Source organism: Oncorhynchus kisutch, linkage group LG4 (genome assembly GCF_002021735.2).
Source record: "Oncorhynchus kisutch isolate 150728-3 linkage group LG4, Okis_V2, whole genome shotgun sequence".
NCBI classification, from domain to species: domain Eukaryota; kingdom Metazoa; phylum Chordata; class Actinopteri; order Salmoniformes; family Salmonidae; genus Oncorhynchus; species Oncorhynchus kisutch.
Genome location: NC_034177.2, coordinates 45,634,431 through 45,654,090, shown reverse-complemented (window position 1 = coordinate 45,654,090; position 19,660 = coordinate 45,634,431). Strand labels below are relative to the sequence as shown.

The 19,660-nt window shown below is 45.1% G+C and overlaps 1 protein-coding gene across 1 annotated transcript in view; it reads left to right on the top strand.

Annotated features, from left to right (window-relative positions):
* The window catches only part of LOC116372991 (dnaJ homolog subfamily C member 24-like), a 46,077-nt gene extending 27,380 nt beyond the window's left edge, over nucleotides 1–18,697 (top strand). Inside the window, exons 4-7 of the mRNA XM_031821562.1 lie at nucleotides 13,397–13,465; nucleotides 13,639–13,752; nucleotides 15,057–15,143; nucleotides 18,552–18,697. Coding sequence (XP_031677422.1) covers nucleotides 13,397–13,465; nucleotides 13,639–13,752; nucleotides 15,057–15,143; nucleotides 18,552–18,697 — 416 coding nt within the window. The remainder of the gene's footprint in view (nucleotides 1–13,396; nucleotides 13,466–13,638; nucleotides 13,753–15,056; nucleotides 15,144–18,551) is intronic.
* Nucleotides 18,698–19,660: the final 963 nt, after the last annotated feature.

Sequence of the window (19,660 nt, the reverse complement as noted above, 5' to 3'; positions counted from 1 at the left end):
ATTATTCAAAGTAGCCACACTTCGCCTTGATGACAGCTTTGCACACTCTTGGCATTGTCTCAAACAGCTTCATGAAGTAGTCACCAAGTCCATATTATGGCAAGAACAACTCAAATAAGCAATAAGATCCAACTCATCCCAAACCATCTCAATTGGGTTGAGGTCGGGTGATTGTCATCTGATGGAGCAGTCCATCACTCTCCTTCTTGGTCAAATGGCCCGTACACAGCCTGGAGGTGTGATGGGTCAGTGTCCTGTTGAAAACAAATGATAGTCCCAATAAGCGCAAACCAGATGGGATGGCATATTGCTGCAGAATGCTGTGGTAGCCATGCTGGTTAAGTGTGCCTTGAATTCTAAATAAATCTCTGACAGTGTCACCAGCAAAGCTCTCCCACAGCATCACACCACCTCCTTCCTGCTACATGGTGGAAACTACACATGTGAAGATCATCCGTTCACCTATTCTGCGTCTCACAAAGACACGGTGGTTGGAACCAAAAATCTCAAATTTGGACTCATCAGACTAAAGGACAAATTTCCACTGGTCTAATGTCCATTGCTCATGTTTCTTGGCCCAAGCAAGTCTCTTCTTATTATTGATGTCCTTCAGTAGTGGTTTCTTTGCAGCAATTCGACCATGAAGGCCTGATTCACGCAGTCTCCTCTGAACATATGCCGTTGATGTGTCTGTGAAGCATTTATTTGGGCTGCAATTTCTGAGGCTGGTAACTCTAATGAACTCTGCTGCAGAGGTGACTCTGGGTCTGTCTTTCCTGTTGCGGTCCTCATGAGAGACAGTTTCATCATAGCGCTTGATGCTTTTTGGATTGCAATTTTCAAATGTTCTTGAAATGTTCCGTGTTGACTGATCTTCATGTCTTAAAGTAATGTTGGACTGTCGTTTCTCTTTGCTTATTTGAGCTGTTCTCGCCATATTATGGACTTGGTCTTTTATCAAATAGGGCTATCTTCTGTATACCACCCCTACCTTGTCACAACAGCTGATTGGCTCAAATTTAAATTCCACAAATTCACTTTTAAAAGGGCATGTCTGTTCATTGAAATGCATTTCAGGTGACTACTTCATGAAGCTGGTTGAGACAATGCCAAGAGTGTGCAAAGCTGTCATTAAGCCAAAGGGTGGCTACTTGGAATAATACTCAAATATAAAATATATTTTGATTTGTTTGACTCTTTGTTGGTTACTCAATGATTCCATATGTGTAATTTCATAGTTTTGATGTCTTCACTATTATTCTACAATGTAGAAAATAGTACAAATAAAGAAAAACCCTTGAATGATTAGGTCTTTTCAAACTTTTGACTGGTACTGTATATACCCCATGAAAGTCACAGGATATTAGATACTAGTGTGACAAAGAAAATGTCATGGTTAAAACCCGTTGGTTAAAAGTCCCTTGTTCGCTGTTAAATAGTCTATATCATAAACAACTGGCGTGCGCAAATCAGCTCCGTGCTGAGACCAGGGTTGCATTTCCCCTGTGTTTAGGCAGACATGTATGGTAATTACTGGGGAAGGTAATTGTGTTGTGTGGCAGAGGGAGACGTCTGTGTGTGTGTGTGAGCAGGGTGGACGCGTTCTGCTCCGGGTCTCTGACACACCGTTGGGTGGTCGGGGAGCGCTGTGCAGCCGGCCCTGACTAACACTAAATCATCTCATCCTTAATGTGCACCACCTCCGCCGCCCCATCGCCAAAGACACAGTGGCCGTCTTCCTGGGCTGTTTCAGGGCACGTTGCAGCAGCAGCCCATTGGAGAGGCCTGAGAGAAGCTTTTTTCACTCTCCAACTCCAACTCCAGCTCCCCAACACAGACCATAAACCTACATGGCCAAGTATCTTGAGCCAAACAACTAATAGCGCTTTAATGATATTGTTCATGTGACCTGGCAGAGCCTCTTTGAGCTCTCTCAATAGTGACTGGCTGTCGTCTGGGCCTTCTGGGCAAGGTGCATCAACTGGCTTAGTCACCCTATCATTGAAACATGGTCCCACTGACTCCCTCAACCCTAGCAAGACTTCAGCGTTCTGACAAAACTACAGTATTCAGAGTAGTTGATCTGCTTTTGATTCATTTGCAAAACATTTAGAAGGCTCAGATCGGACTTGAAAATCAATTAGCCCACTATTGTTAGCTTAACTGTGAAGCACTGTGACCTAGGTTCCCAAGCGAATGTAAAGACTATCATTTGCACCTGACCACTAGCACCTTAAGAAACTATGGTCTCACAAGATCGCAATGCCTACGACAGACGTGAGCCAAATCCACATTTTGATGGGTGTATCTGTAATTTGAGCCTCATCCGTGAAATGGTACAGTATATCGGAGTATGAATTAACAGACACCTCTAACTGAGAATTTACTGACACCTTTCCTCAGTCTTACTGTACAACTTCTTAAAAACCCCATGGGAAGAGCAGGTGAAAATTCTTACACCAAACCTATCAAATGATATCCCTACATAGCTGTGAGCTTGGCCACCTAGGATTGTCTCCTGACTAATTAAAGACGAACTTTAAAGAGTGGCGTCAAAACGTGCTAATTACCGTTTCCTCACAAAGACTGGTGCAGGGGTACTGTACTGCTAGAGATGGAAGGAAGTGTTAATATCTATTACTTTTGTTGTCTTTCTCCTTTGTTCTTATACTGACAATAGGCCTATGTTACTGCCAAATGTCTGACTCAGTTCGATGTACAATACATAGACAATATCCACCATATCCTCTAGTCAGTGGATACCTTTTAAGTTCATGTCTTAAAACATTTTTACTAATTTTACTGTATGTTCCCCTCATTTCAATCCATACTGAGACAGGCATAATTTCATCATTATATTTCAGCAATAAGGCCTAATGTTACCTAAGAGTATGTCAGGGAAGTTCTGAGTGTCACCTGAGAATGCCTCACGAGTTACTACTCTGCAGACAGGGCAGGAGGTAGCCTAGCGGTGAGAGCGCTGTGCCAGAATCCCCGAAGCCGACAAGGTGAAAAATCTGGTGATGTGACCTTGAGCAAGGCACTTAACCTTAATTGTTCCAGGGTCGCCGTTGATAATGCCAGACCCTGGCCGTGACCCCACTCTCCATGAGTGTGTCAGGGAGAGTCGGGATGTGCAAAAAGCTAATTTCCAATTGTCATGTGTAATAATACACACTTATAGTTGAAGTCGGAATTTATATACACCATAGCCAAATAAGTTTAAACTCAGTTTTTCACAATTCTTGACATTTAATCCAGTAGAAATTCCCTGTCTTAGGTCAGTTAGTATCACCACTTTATTTTAAGAATGTGAAATGTCAGAATAATAGTAGAGAGAATTATTTATTTCAGCTTTCATTTATTTCATCACATTCCCAGTGGGTCAGAAGTTTACATACACTCAATTAGTATTTGGTACCATTGCCTTTAAATTGTTTAACTTGGGTCAAATGTTTTGTGTAGCCTTCCACAAGTTTCCCACAGTAAGTTGGGTGAATTTTGGCCCATTCCTCCTGACAGAGTTGGTGTAACTGAGCCAGGTTTGTAGGCCTCCTTGATCGCACAAGCTTTTTCAGTTTTGCCAAAGAAAATTCTATAGGCTTGAGGTCAGGGCTTTGTGATGGCCACTCCAATACCTTGACTTTGTTGTCCTTAAGAGTGGAGAGTGAAGAGTGGAGGCACTGGCTGGAAGGAGCAGACAGCCATTCCTGGTCTGGACCAACCATAAAAACCTGGAATATCTCCGTACACCCAAGCGCCTTAACTCCAGGTAGGCCCGGTGTGCCCTCCTGTTCACCAGATTTAACTTCACCATCTCCTACCGCCTAGAGTCAAAGAATGTGAAGCCTGACGCCCTCTCGGGACCCCCTATACAGTTCCTCTGCCACAGCCTCAACCTCTGAAACCATTCTCCATACTTCATGCCTTGCTGACACTGTGGATTTGGGCCATGAGAACCTGGTCCGCGAGGCACAACGCTACCAGCCTGGACCTGAAGGGGGCCTGGCTGTTGGGGGCCCGGCTAACCAGCTGTTTGTCCCTAGTCTGGTCCCGGGTCCTGGAATGTGCTCATTCCTCAAGGCTGACCTGTCATCCAGGGTCCCGTCTTTCACTAGCTTTCCTTCAACAATGTTTCTGGTGGCCCACAATGGTACCTGACGTCTCTGCCTTCGTCACTGCATGCATCGTGTGTGCTCAAAACAAGACTCCACGGCAAGCTCCTTCTGGCCTCCTGCAGCCACTATCAGTTCCTCATCGTCCCTGGTCTCATATATCTCTGGACTTTGTCACTGGGCTCCCTCCGAAACACTCATTCTGACGGTAGTCGATCGGTTCTCCAAGGCCGCCCATTTCATCCCTATCCCCAAACTACCTTCTGACAAGGAGGCGGCCCAGCTTATGGTGCAGCATGTCTTCCGGGTCCATGGACCCCCGGTAGACATGGTCTCCAAGCGGAGTTCTTGTCTCAGTTCTGGAAGACATTCTGCACCCTTATTGGGTCGTCGGCCAGCATGTCATCCAGATTCCATCCCCAAACTAACGGTCAGTCGGAGCGAGCAAACCAAGACCTGGAGACCACCTTAAGGTGCATGGTCTCAACTAAATCCACTACCTGGAGCCGTCAACTGGTCTGGGTGGAGAATGCCCGGAACATTCTTCCCAGTTCTGCCACGTGACTCTCCCCTTTCGAGTGCTCCATGGGTTATCAGCCTCCACTCTTCCATGACCAGGAGCAGGAGCAGGAGCAGGAGGTCAGCGTATCCTCGGCCCAGATGTTTGTCCGCCGCTGTCGACGTACCTGGAGAAGAGCCAGGGCGGCTATTCTCAAGACCAACTCCAGGTATCGTCGACAAGTGGACCATCGCTGGACCCCAGCTCCCCGCTACCACATTGGATACGGCTGTCCACACTGGACCTTCCCCTTCGGGTAGAGTCTCGCAAACTTTCCCCATCTCCAGAGTCCTGAGTTCCATTGCTGTCCGTCTCTTGTTACCCGCTACCCTCTGTATTCACCCTACGTACCATGTGTCTAGAATTAAACCTGTGTCTCAGTTCTTTTTTCTCCTTTTTCTAGTTCTCCCAGTTTTGACCCTTGCCTGTTCTGGACTCCTTACCCGCTTGCCTGTCCATTCTGCCTGCCCTGACCTCGAGCCCGCCTGCCACTCTGTACCCCCTGGACTCTGATCTGACCTTTAGATCTCACCACTAGGTGAGACCTCAGACCTTTTGCTTGTCCATGACCATTCTCTTGGCTATTCCCTTTGGATTTATTAAACATCTTAAACTCCAACCATCTGCCTCCTGTGTCTGCATTTGGGTCTCACCTAGTGTCATGATAACTATGGGGAGTCGCACTCTCGCAACTGCGGTTGAAGGATATACAATCTCGCCTGACAAGGCGAAGTCCCTCTGGAAGTCCCGCCGTCCAGCCAAGTGTGAGGCTCCGATTCATTCCTTCAATTTAATACCGCTCTTTCCAGAGCCAAGGAACAGGCAGTGCGAGGCCAAACAGATGTTGTACCTCGTTTCCCTCCTTCAGGGAACAGTAGTTATAGTCATAATGTTGCATTCCCTTTCAAGTTTGTCAACTTTGGTACAACATACTATGGGGAAATATAATCACGCCCCAGTGGGACCCCAACGGATACTAAATGAAACGGTCCATGGCAGTCCACCCAGACCTGACCCCGCCAGAAGCTGCAGTCTGGGTATTGGGCGCACGGCGAGCTGCCTAGTGACTTTCCCCTGACCCAGCCATAAGCATGCTGTGGGCTACACTCGGAGAAGTGACATCCCAGTGATAAAACCTGAAAATGTGTGGTGATGCCCAACTTGCTGCAGCGCAAATATCTCCTTATAGTCAACAGTCTAAACAACCCCCAAAATTCTGCTAGACCCCTAGTGGAGTGGGTGCATACACCGCTAGGTACCCTAGCTGTTATATGAAATGTTATTTATCCCAGGTGTAGACCTTACCATGAAATGCTTACTTACAAGCCCTTAACAAACAATGCAGTTCAAGAAATAGAGTTAATAAAATATTTGCTAAATAAACAACAACAAAAATGTTTTAATGTCAAAGTGATAAGGAAATGTGTTTTAATGAATGAGTAGAATGTTACAGTCCTGAAACCATAGGTCTGATACCATGTGATTGTATGAAATTAATTTGAATCATTAGATTATTATAATACATGTGTGTAAGTGTTAGACTCATTTGATGATTCTATTATAATACTGTGTGTGGTTTTAGTCAGAATCAACGTTTGGGAACAATGTTTTGAGAACAGACTATCTGACTGAGCCAGATCCAGGGAGACCTTGGCTGGGACACTGAGAACTTCCCAGTCCCAGGTCTCTCCCTATCTTAGGGGAGGGTAGGAAGACACTATTCTCACATACTCCCCTAGGCTCTTTTGGCGGGCGGATTTGATGGTTGGTGTGGAAGTATGTGTGTCGCTATAAATTGAAGGTCCTGTACTGTACATGTCAGAACGTTCCCGTGAATAAACATTTAACTTTGGTAGACTGTCTGTTTCCTCTTCTATCAGTATCTTCCAAATCCTGATATAACAGACTAAGGGTAACTTAATTGAATTGGTAAATGAACAGGAGTATAGAATTCTCCTGACACAAAGTAACACAATAAATGTACATAACAATAACTAGTCAATGAGGGGGGTACAGGTTAGTCGAGGTAATTTGTTTGACCACCCCCATAATTTTTAATGTAAGTCGTTTGGGTGGCCATTTGATTAGTTGTTTAGCAGTCTGATGGCTTGGGGGTAGAAGCTATTAAGGAACCTTTTGGACCTAGACTTGGTGCTCCGGTACCGCTTGCCGTGCGGTAGCAGAGAGAACAGTCTATGACTTGGGTGACTGGAATCTTTGACCATTTTTGGGGCCTTCCTGTGACACCGCCTAGTATATATGTCCTGGATGTCAGGAAGCTTGGCCACAGTGATGTACTGGGCCATACGCACTACCCTCTGTGGTGCCTTATGGTCAGATTCCGAGCAGATGCCATACCAGGCGGTGATGCAATCGGTCAGAATGCTCTCGATGGTGCAGCTGTAGAACTTTTTGAGGATCTGGGGACCCATGCCCAAATCTTTTCAGTCTCCTGAGGGGAGAAAGGTGTTGTCGTGACCTCTTCACAACAGTCTTGGCGTGTTTGGACCATGATAGTTTGTTGGTGATGTGGACACCAAGGAACTAGAAACTTTCGACCCGCTCCACTTCAGTCCCATTGATGTTAATGGGGGCCTGTTCGGCCCTCCTTTTCCTATAGTCCACGATCAGCTCCTTTGTCTTGCTCACCTTGAGAGAGAGGTTGTTGGTCTCTGACCTCCTCCTTATAGGCTGTCTCATCGTTGTCAGTAATCAGGCCTACCACTGTGTCGTCAGCAAACTTAATGATGGTGTTGGCCATGCAGTCGGGAGTACAGGAGGGGACTAAGCACGCACCCCTGAGAGGCCCCAGTGTTGAGGATCAGATGTGTTGTTGATGAGCTTTGTGGGCACTGTGGTGTTGAACTTTGAGCTGTAGTCAATAAATAGCATTTTCACATAGGTGTTCCTTTTGTCCAGGTGTGAAAAGGCAGTATGGAGTGCGATTGAGATTGCGTCATCTGTGGATCTGTTGGGGCGAATTGTAGTGGGTCTAGGGTTTCTGGCATGATGGTGTTGATGTGAGCCATGACCAGCCTTTCAAAGCACTTCATGGCTACCAACGTTAGTCCTATGGTGCAGGAATAATTTAGGCAGGTTACCTTCGTTTTCTTGGGCACAGGGACTATGGTGGTCTGTTTGAAACGTAGGTATTACAGACTCAGGCAGGGGAAGGTTGAACATGTCAGTGAAGACACTTGCCAGTTGCATGCTTTGAGTACACGTCCTGATAATCCATCTGGCCCCGCAGCTTTGTGAATGTTGACCTGTTTAAAGGTCTTGCTCACATCGGCTACGGAGAGCGTGATCACACAGTCATCCAGAACAGCTGGTGCTCTCGTGCATGCTTCAATGTTGCTTGCCTCGAAGCAAGCACAAAATGAATTTAGCTTGTCTGGGAGGCTTGCGTCCCTGGGCAGCTCGCAGCTGGGTTTCCCTTTGTAGTTCGTAATAGTTTTTGAGCCCTGCCACATCCGACGAGCGTCAGAGCCGGTGTAGTAAGATTCAATCTTAGTCTTGTATTGATGTTTTGCCTGTGTGATGGTTCGTCTGACGGCATAGCAGAATGTCTTATAAGTGTCCGATTTAGTGTCCCGCTCCTTGAAAGCGGCAGCTCTAGCCTTTAGCTTGATGCGGATGTTGCCTGTAACCCATGGCTTCTGGTTGGGAAATGTACATATGGTCATTTGCCAAATGGAGGGCGAGGGAGGGCTTTGTATGCTTCTCTGTGTGTGGAGTAAAAGTGTTCTAGAGTTTTTTTCTCCTCTGGATGCACATGTGACATGCTGGTAGAAATGAGGTAAAACGGATTTAAGTTTGCCTGCATTGAAGTCCCTGGCCACGCCGCTTCTGGATGACCATTTTCTTTTTTGCTTAAGGCATACAGCTGGTTGAGTGCTGTCTTCGTGCCAGCATCGGTTTGTGGTGGTAAATAGACAGCTATGAAAATATTTGATGAGAACTCTCTTGGTAGATAGTGTGGTCTACATCTTATCATGAGGCATTCTACCTCAGGTGAGCAATACCTTGAGACTTCTTTAATATTAGACATCGCGCACCAGCAGTTATTGACAAATAGATCCCCCCCCCGCCCCTCGTCTTACCAGACGTAGATGCTCTGTCGTCCTGAAACACGGAGAAGCCAGCCAGCTCTATATTATACGTTCAGACAAATCTCGGTGAAACGTAAGATATTAGTTTTTAATGTCCCATTGGTAGGATAGTCTTGATTGTAGATGGTCCTGTTTGTTTTCCAATGATTGCATATTGGCCAATAATACAGAGGGAAGTGGTGATTTACCTACTTGTCGGCATATTCTTACAATGCACCCCTCCCTCTTTCCCCTTTTCCTACTTCTTTTCTTCACGCTGATGACGGGGATTTGGGCCTTGTCTTGACAAAGCAGTATGTCCTTCGCGTCGGACTCATTAAAGAAAAAGTTTGAGGTGAGTAATTGCTGTTCTAATGTCCAGAAGCTCTTTTCTGTCATAAGAGATGGTAGCAGCAACATTATGTACAAAATGAGTGAGAATGATGTACAAACATGGAGGATGCTTGAAATGGTCCTGTATGAACATAATGATGTCCCTCACAGAGCATTGAAAGGGAACCAGCCCTTTATCTTGGCACCAGAGCTCCAACGCTTGCCACTTATACGCATACACCTAGTTTCCTGAAACGGATCACAACTGTGAATGGTCCTGGCGCACCAAAAAAAAGGGTTAAAGGAAGCCAGCTTGGATCTCATTGAGAGCATACGTCCTTGACATAAAAACTTTAATTGTTGCATCTCGTTGTGTTGTTGTCATTTGGTGGCTAGCTAAAATAGTGCCTTTGCTAAATTAGCCATGGATGGAGATAGGATTGGGACTTGTGGTTTTACTTCATTCTCCGTACTGGCCAATGATCATAACGGCGATTCTGATCCAACCATTAATTCAAACATTGTTGTGCCCCTGGACTGAGAGGATGGAAGTTCAATATGTAGCTAGATGTAGAGAGCTAATGTTAACTAGCTAACGTTGCCCATGAATGAAAGCTAGCGAGCAAGTATTTTATCCAGGTAGCCTAGGACAACAAAAAATTTAAGCGTGTATTCTATGACAGAGTGATATACTGTTTTGTCTACGTGAAAGAGAGGATGGCATTGACATGTCTCTATAATTAGGGTGAGTCAACATGTTTCTCTACTTGCACGAACGCGCACACACACACACAGAAATCAGAACCATTGACAGCCACATCATATTTAGCTATATTGGACTAAATTGTTTTTGGTATCTTCCAGTTATCAATGTATTAGACTAAGCAGAGGTGATTTAATGATGTTGAAGTGTTGAAGTTGAAATGGTGCTGGAATATTGGAGGCAACTGCTGTTTTCTTTGAGACTTGTGGTAACTCTTTCCTAGCCACCGTGCTTCTACACCTGTATTGCTTGCTGTTTGGGGTTTTAGGCTGGGTTTCTGTACAGCACTTTGAGATATCAGCTGATGTACGAAGGGCTATATAAATTAATTTGATTTGATTTAATTTGATTTGAACTCTCTGTGCTTCTAAATAAATAGTTGTTTCGTGGTCCAAAAATGTCTGAAACATTAACTTGCTTGATCATGCTGTAGGTCATGTAACTGTCTGTTACTGTACATGCAATATGCTTTGTGGACTTCAGTGGAAAGAGGTTGCGATCCGGTTTTGTGATAAAACAAAGGTGCGGTTGAGTTTATTCTCTGACCGTGTCTTATTGTTTCGGCCTTTAGGCCTATATTTCACAGTCACCATACATATGAATTAACAGGTTATAGAGGAAACAACACAACTATCCCCACACAGGTTGTAATATGGAGTTTTATCCACATACCGCTACTGGCGCGCGAGACCAAACGTATCACTCTCACTCTGGGGAGATTAATATATACCTCTTGAACACTGTGGACCGTATAGCCCAGTACATGACTGGGGCCAAGCTTCCTGCCAACAAGCCCCCCCCCCCGCCTTTTGTTTTAACACTGTTGCTACTCACTGTTTATTATCTATGCATAGTCACTTTACCCCTACCTACATGTACAAATTACATTGACTAACCTGTACCCCTGTACATTGACCCTGTATATAGCCTCTTTATTGTTACTTTTTATTTGATTTTTTACTTTAGTTCATTTAGTAAATATTTTATTAACTCTATTTCTTAAACTGCATTGTTGGTTAAGAGCTTGTAAGTATGCATTTCACGGTAAGGTCTACCCCTGTGGTATTCGGTGCATGTGATACATACATTTGATTTGAACACGGGTAAACAGAGGAGGCAGCATCTGCAGCTCTGGAAATGGCTTACGTAGTACTGTCACGCCCTGACCTTAGAGAGATGTTTTATTTCTCTATTTGGTTAGGTCAGGGTGTGATTTGGGTTGGGCATTCTATGTTGTCTATTTCTTTGTTTTTGGCTGAGTATGGTTCCCAATCAGAGGCAGCTGTCTATCGTTGTTTCTTAGGCAGCCCTTTTTCCCACTTTCTGTTGTGGGATCTTGTCTATATTTTGTTGCCTGTCAGCGCTAGTTGTATAGCTTCACGTTTCGTTTGTTCGTTTTGTTCATTTTGTTCTGTGTTCATTTATTAAAGAAAAATGTACGCCTACTACGCTGCACCTTGGTTCATTCCTTACGACGATCGTGACAAGTACCCCGTTTAGCTAAATGTGGGGGCACTGTTGTCACAGTAATGTTTTGGCGGAGGGGCGCACTGGTCACTCAGACCCATGCCAAGGCCCCTCGCACCAGGGGCTACCCCAGCCATGTACTCGGGGCTGCTTCTTCATTGTAGATTCACGCAAACCCGGTTTCCTTATAGGAATTGGGATGCCATAACACAGAGGGAAATCTGTTAAGTTTCACTCGCCGGAAGGTAAGCATGCTAGCTGACTTTAGCCAGGAGGCATTTTAGCATAAGCTAGGCTAGCTAGCTTCTTTGACCGCAGCACAGACCATTTAGAATAACCAAGCGACTTAACGCTACGTATACTAAACAAGAGAGCTAATGCAGCAATTCCACCGTGAGGAGGCAGAGATACAGTTGAAGTCGGAAGTTTACATACACTTAGGTTGGAGTCATTAAAACTCGGTTTTCACCCTCTCCACAAATGTCTTGTTAACAAACTATAGTTTTGGCAAGTCGGTTAGGACATCTACTTTGTGCAAGACAGATTATTTCACTTATAATACACTGTATCACAATTCCAGTGGGTCAGAAGTTTATATACACTAAGTTGACTGTGCCTTTAAACAGCTTGGAGAATTCTAGAAAATTATGTCATGGCTTTAGAAGTGCTGATAGAATAATTGACATCATTTGAGTCAATTGGACGTGTACCTGTGGATAAATTTCAAAGCCTACCTTCAAACTCAGTTTGCTTGACATCATGGGAAAATCAAAAGAAATCAGCCAAGACCTCAGAAAAAGAATTGTAGACCTCCACAAGTCTGGTTCATCCTTGGGAGCAATTTCCAAATGCCTGAAGGTACCACGTTCATCTGCACAAACAATAGTACGCAAGCATAAACAACATGGGACCACACAGCTGTCATATCGCTATGTTTGGAGGAAAAAGGGGTAGGCTTGCAAGCCGAAGAACACCATCCCAACCGTGAAGCACGGGGGTGGCAGCATCATGTTGTGGGGGTGCTTTGCTGCTGGAGGAACTGTTGCACTTCACATTATGTGGATATATTGAAGCAACAGGAAGTCAGTCATGAAGTTCAAGCTTTGTCGAAAAATTGGTCTTCCAAATGGCCCAAAGCATACATCCAAAGTTGTGGCAAAATGGCTTAAGGACAACAAAGTCAAGGTATTTGAGTGGCCGTCACAAAGTCCTGAGCTCATTCCCATAAAAAAAATTGTGGGCAGGACTAAAAAAGCGTGTATGAGCAAGTAGGCCTACAAACCTGACTCAGTTACACCAGCTCTGTCAGGAGAAATGGGCCAAAATGCACCCAACTTATTGCGGGAAGCTTGTGGAAGGCTACCCAAAATGTTTGACCCAAGTTAAACAATTTAAAGGCAATGCTACCAAATACTAATTGAGTGTATGTAAACATCTGACCCACTGGGAATGTGATGAAAGAAATAAAAGCTGAAATAAATCATTCTCTCTACTATTATTCTGACATTTCACATTCTTAAAGTAAAGTGGTGATCCTAACTAGCCTAAGACAGGGAATTTTTACTAGGATTAAATGTCAGGAATTGTGAAAACTGAGTTTAAATGTATTTGGCTAAGGTGTATGTAAACGTCCGACTTCAACTGTAGCTAGCAATAGCTAGCATGCCTTGGCAAGTTAGCCAACGTGGCTAGCACGCTATGCAGCGCTAGTGTAGCTAGCCCGGTCTCGAAAGTCCATGTAGGACCGGATCACTTCATCAAAAAGTCTGGGAAGAGAGGCAAGCGGTGCTTGACCGAGGCAGACAAAGGCGGCAAGGGCCCCATCACACCTGACCGCCCTCTTGTGGTTGCCTGACATCTCTCCATCCAGCTCTGTGCTGTTAAAGAGGAGAACTTAATCTTCCCATAATCGAGTAACTTGCCAGTTTGGCTAAAACAAGCTGCTCATCAAACTACTAGGCTAGCCAATGATCTTACAGTATTTCCATTTGACATTTAAGACTTCATGGCTTTTCCATACGTATTGTCCTCCGTGACATTTACATGTTTCTTCTGCGTCTCAATGCAGCCGGTGAACTGAATCAAAGTTGGCCAGTCGATGCCCGTGTCAGTCTGGACGACATGACTTACGATGACGGTGAGTGAGTCGAGCTACGGTCATCTTCCTTTATGCTGATCATTTCATCGTGCTCTCTTCTCTCCTGCCATTGGAGTCATAGTGGAAGCATCCGTCAAGTCATACTCCACTTGTCTCGTCCCGTGTAGCCCTCTGCTCTTACCCGTTTGACAGTGTCTGTGTTCTCTTTTAAGATAACGAGGTGTATGACTATGGCTGTTGCTGTGGAGGGCAGTTCTCCATTGGAAAAGAGGCAGGGGATGAAAAGGCCATTGTGCGCTGTGACACCTGTTCCCTCAGCATAAGAAGTCAAGAGGACAAATTGACTGATTGGTCTCGTTGTTGCTCTTTGAATCCTGAAGAACTGTTTGACATCAAGGAGGTTTCAAACTTCTCTCTTCGTCTACATCCACTGAACACGTGTCCACATTTTAACCGTGTATTTATATGGACAACCTCGCGGGGCTTTTCTGGTGGACAATGAGTGGAAAGTTGATTTTGCTCTGTAACAGACAAGCTCCCCTGTTCTTTTAATACCACGTACTAAAATCATGGTGTCAAATTCAACTAGCAACCAATTTAATGAACTGTCTTATGATAATGGCTATGTGAGTCGCACATGCACCATTTTCATTTGTCTCTAGTAGACCCTGAAGTTCTATTGAGTAGAGGAATCTGCTGTTTGTTTGCGCCCCACCCCCTTCCATTGTGAACAGCAAATGGCTCGGTAACCTCTTAGCTCTTGTTAACTTTGCATGTAAATAAATGAGTTTTTTTCCCTCAACTCACAATGCAGTTACAAAGGGCCTCCACACTTCACCGCAGAAGACCCCTCTAGTGAATGACAACCTTTTTTGTCTTATTGTCCCTCATCCCCCAAGTTGGCAGATAGGAGAGGTTACAGCAACGGGATGGGGTCATGGGTTCATTATACTTCAAACAGAGTCATTAGGCTGTTCCCTAAAATCTGTCCTCTTTTAGCAGAAACAGCTTGAGCTGGGCGAACCACGCTTTTCATCAACGTCCTGTGGTCTGAACCAGTGCTAGACCTGCCAGTGGGCCAGCATCGAACCGAACCCTAATCGACTGTGGCATCAATTAGGAATAATCTCATCACTTTTAGAGAGTGGGCTTGTCAAAGCTCTAATGAAGTTCTATCTGTCCCCCCCTACATAGCGCAGACAAGATCAACAATACATTATGGTACCGTGATGGACGTTAGAATCCCCGGAGCGATTTGTGTGGACGGCACTTTTAACCTGGTGTAAGCACAGGTCTGGAGATTCACTTGATTATTTGGAAAATGTGTTCAGTATGTTCAGTATTGATTCAGTTACTTTCAATAGTAGTTGGAGTGAACAGTCGATATGATGGCATTTTGAGCTTTGTTTTGTTGTGATTTTGAAATGTAATAGATTCCAACGAGTCTAATAAATGTTGGCTTGAAAGTATCATAACCTAAAGGTACTTCTATTAAATGTGTACTTCAGTAAACAAACCCTCTGCCAACAAAGTGGGCCACTATAATATTGTAAGACGTTTTTCCTTCTAAGCTTCTAAGCGAAAGTCTGGACAAAAGAAAGGACGAGTCTTCTCCAACTCTCTCCGACAGTTGTTGTGACGATACTGGAGGTGAAGGAGTCCTGTAGCTCTGTGGCTTTCGGTGTGAATGGCAGCTGTAACCTGAACCCCCTGTCAAGTGTGAACTGAGCGGAGGAGAGAGTTTCACAGATCTCCTTCCAAGTTCACAGGTATCTTTGAAAAGAGAGCCTGAAAGAGAGGCTCAAACTCAAAGGGCGGAGGGAGATAAAGCCACTCTTTCTCCTCATCAACCTCCATGGATTTTCTTCCCTCATTTTTCCTCTGGAACTCCGACTTAATCTCAGACAAACAAAGGAAGGACCCCCCCTCCCCATCTAATTCATAACCCAACACACAGATCTGTAGAAGTAGTGCTTCCCTGTTTGGGCTAGGCCCACAAATGGAATTGCCTCTCCCAGAGACTGGACAAAAGGTGGGCTCCATAGTACACCGCAGGGGTTACTTTGTTTGAAAATCACATGCAGTATGTAAGATTGCAAGATTGATATCAGAAACCGCTTATCCTCTAGCACAAATACTTAATGAAGAACTTTTATCATGTCTTTACGTACCGTGGTTGTTAGACCAGTGTTGGAGAAGTAGTCATATCTAGCAGATCATCTGAATGACAAGTAAATTGTTTGTCAATGTGTTTACTCCCTCCGTTCAGTTGAAAGCGAACATCTTGTGTTGTGCTATCTAATACCTCCTCATCATGGCATAATGCAGACAAGGGGCACCAAGACCTTTGCAAACAACACTGCCTCAGAGAAAACAACCCTAGTAAACGCTCTGCTTGTTTATTTGGAGTTTGTCTGGAGCCTCGTGTCAACACCGAGACGTGTTTGATTGCGAGAGAGACTGTGAGAGTGACGGGCTGTCAGTACCTCAACCCACCATGCTCGCCCCCCCCCCCCATGTTTGCCATAGAGATCAGTGGGCATCCCTCTTTACACAGAGCCCCTCTTAAACCAAACGGTAAACAGAGGCGTTCCACAATGTGACATTGGCCCCATGCTTTATCCTAGCTGCCAGGAGGGGACAGACAGAGAAGGCTGGATGGAACATTGAAAAGTCGACTCTGTTCGACTACTACTGCTGAATGCAGGACAAAGCCAATACACAGATGTATAAAACCCACCTTTGGAATCATTGAGTTTTCTTCAGGTTAAAGGAACAATATCAGAATCTCTAAGGCTACATTGGTGTTTTGGGTGTTAAGATACTCCTTTTTAATTACCGGGGTAGTATTGTGGTTTGTCAGTAAGGCCAGTCAGTATTGTGACAGCTACAGTATAGTAGTTTGAGACGGACTCTTTGCTTATTGCAGAGACTGTTTCAGAGCCAGAGGTTTTACTGCCCATCCCATCAGCCTGTCTACTCAGCTGGAACTAATACTGCAATTGCAGACGTGTTTGTGTGTCTGTGTGTGTTTTGAAAGAGAAAGTGAAAGGGATAGACTAATGAGAATAGGGTTACTGGTGTCTAGTTGAATAAGACATTTCCAAAATAACATTTCTAAAGGACTTATTGCACTGTTGGTTGCTTTCTGATACATTTTTTCATATTGTATTATTCTTCCCACAGCCGTTGTGAGCTGAGACTAATATTGTATTATTATGACATTATAACATGGACTGAACAACAAGATCAGAGGTTTTAATAAAAGCAATTTACTCAACCATTGTGGGAGTACTGGTGAGGGTAGGATTACTTGGTTGAACTCCCCTATGTACTCTGAGGCAGAGTGAGCGACAGCCATTTTGGTTAGAGAAGCCAAATAGCCCTTGGGTTTTGCCTGCAACATGTCAGGACTTGCACATGAACATAACTGCAGCTTGTTAGTGACACAGGAGCCCCCACCCTGGCATCCCCAGCTGATCACTAGTCTGTTCAGAAATGCTCATTATACGCAAACTATCCTTACACCTCCCTGTTACTAGTACCACCCTAAAATCAGGTAGCCCAGTAGGCACGCACAAAATGACTTACCTCACCTTTTCAGGGAAATCCTGAGAATCCTGAGAATCGTCACACTGGGAGATCTACTGACATAGAAAGTAGCCTCTGACATAGAACATTCCATCCCAATATGTAGGCTATATTACAATCCATTCCCATAACACACTGTAACCTCTCCCCCCAGTATATGTAGGAGGATGACTCCGCATCAGCTTGTTTTTTTTGGCAGGGTATTGAGTTCTGGACTTTTCTCCACATTGCTCCTGTTGATGGCATTAACTAAAGCAAGCAGAGCGGAAACCACCGGGAGCTTTATGAATGGCATCCTACAGATGGGAACGGATTAGGCCTCGCTCTCATCCAGTTACAGCGCCAGGTGGTTTTTTCCTCCAGCAAAGGTGTTACACTTAATCCCATTACGTCGCTGCTAAATCTCACAGACATCAAAAATGATCACCCACCCTCTCTCTCTCTCTCTCTCTCTCTCTCTCTCTCTCCCTGTCCTCTTGCCCCTCCCGCGCAACCTACCCCCTCCTGCTCACTTTCCATCCATTCTCTTTCCGAGTGACTGGAGGTGGCTTCACCTGAAAAGAGTCCAAATCTACAGGCAGCTGCTGTTTTAGCCGCTGCGCCGACTCGCTGCGAATGCCAATCTTGATCCAATTTCAGCGCGCTGGTGGCCCCTTATTCCCCCGTCCAATAACTTGTCTGCTGGAAAAATCCCACTGCTACAAATCAAGTCTATAATCCTAGCAAGGGACCTCATGTCAATCTCGTCTTCCAAACCCATGCTGCAGGTTCCCCCTTCTTTCTCTCTCTCTCTCTCTTTCAGTGTATTGCTGCTTGGCCTCTGGGGACAGTCCTTAAGTCCCACGTCTCCTTAGAAGAATAGATCAGCGATCACGAAACATGACCTCCCAAAACCTTGATATGGCAATATTGTGACCCTTGGGGCATTAGACACAGGTGAGGATTAGAATTTTGCATAATAAGATTAGACGCTGACTGGATGATATCAAGGGAGGATCCATATGTGGCCGGCTGGCTCACTGTCGCCTGCTGTGGACTGAGGGATACGTGTCACAGAGGGGGGCAGCTGAGGAGCTGCTGGAAATCAAATGGGATTGGGTTCTGAATTAGCTGGCCATTCCCAGCCACTGGTGTCCCATACTCACAGGGTCAGACTCCATCCCCCACAGCTGCATGTGTGGGGGTTAGGTTGGCTTACATTTACAGTCCAGTTACTCAAATATAGGTTTCTCCCCACAACCACAGGTCGATGTCAAGTCAGCTTCACTTATAACCCACTTGAATTTGGTTTACCAATAAACACTTTAAGAAGGCCTGAATAAAGCCTGGATAAAGGAGATTAAACAATTGATGATTTTTTTTTCTCAATGTCTTTAGAATGTGACATCTGGTGTATTTGCCACTGTTGTATTCTATATACATATGTACAAAATGAATGCTTTATTGAATAAATCAGTAAGTGCCACTACCACAAGTAAATCCACTATGAGCCGAACCTTTCTCCTCTGTGTACCGGTTCCTTTCCCCCTCACAGAAAGTTGTGTGACCGTGCTTCTTGCTCCACCACAGGGTGACCCCAGGGTGTGGGAAACGGGCCCGTCCATCCCCTCGCCGAGCGGATCAATAAGCATTGGACACAATATTGACCCGCCGTCCCCCCAAATGACCATCAGGGAGTGAGCGTTGACCTGCGGCCCAGGATATTCTACAACTGGTGGACACACAGGGCAAGGGAAACACTTTCAGGCAAGGGGTGCGATATGGAACAATTTGAGTCAAAACGTAACACATAATATAGTGGGTAAAATAGTTGACTTTGCTCCTCCTTTACTGAACAGTTAGACTTGGTTAGCATTCTAACGGCGGTGTTTACAGGATCCTATTTTAGATCATTTTTTACGTGTTTGTGTGTCAAGAATAATCAGCCCATGTGTTTGATGTTCCCCAGGCTGAGATTGAAAGAACTGGACTAGCACGCTAAATCATTAAGTTGACCATAAGCGCTGATCTTTATGGCTGTTTAAATAGCACCATTACAAATGAGGGTCACTGCCTACCATCACGAAAACACATGTCACCTGACTATCTCCTAGCAGAATCACGGGAACGTATGGAAACCAGAGTAGAGATGGCCTGTCTTCGACCTCTCTGTAGGATCGCCCGTGTTCCCCTGATGCCCTGAGGCGGTGATAGATAGTGATCAGTGGTAATCAGGCTGTTATACCCACACAAGCCAGATGGAAGGAGCTGACTGACATGCTAGAGAGGGCCAGGGCCAGTGAGAGTGATGCAGGCAGGCTGCCTGCTAAAAGCTAGGGAGACATGCTCCCATTACAGTTCTAAATTAGTCAAACATGAGAGGAGAGGGTCCGGGCTAAGCAGCTGAGGAGGAGGCAAAGCGGATTACAGGAAGCCCCGGACCCGTTTCGCATTGTTAAACGTGATAATGAAGCAGAGCAGAGGGATCGCAGATGGGAGTCTGGAGACAGGAAGAGACAGGAAGAACTTGGTTAGCTACAGGAGGAACGTCTGGCGTAAATTACGTTGAGTATTGACGTGGTGTTGAGACCATTTGTTGTTTATCCGTTTTGTTTAGACAATCTTGTACAAACCCTATGTGGCTGCTGTGAGGACTGACATTAT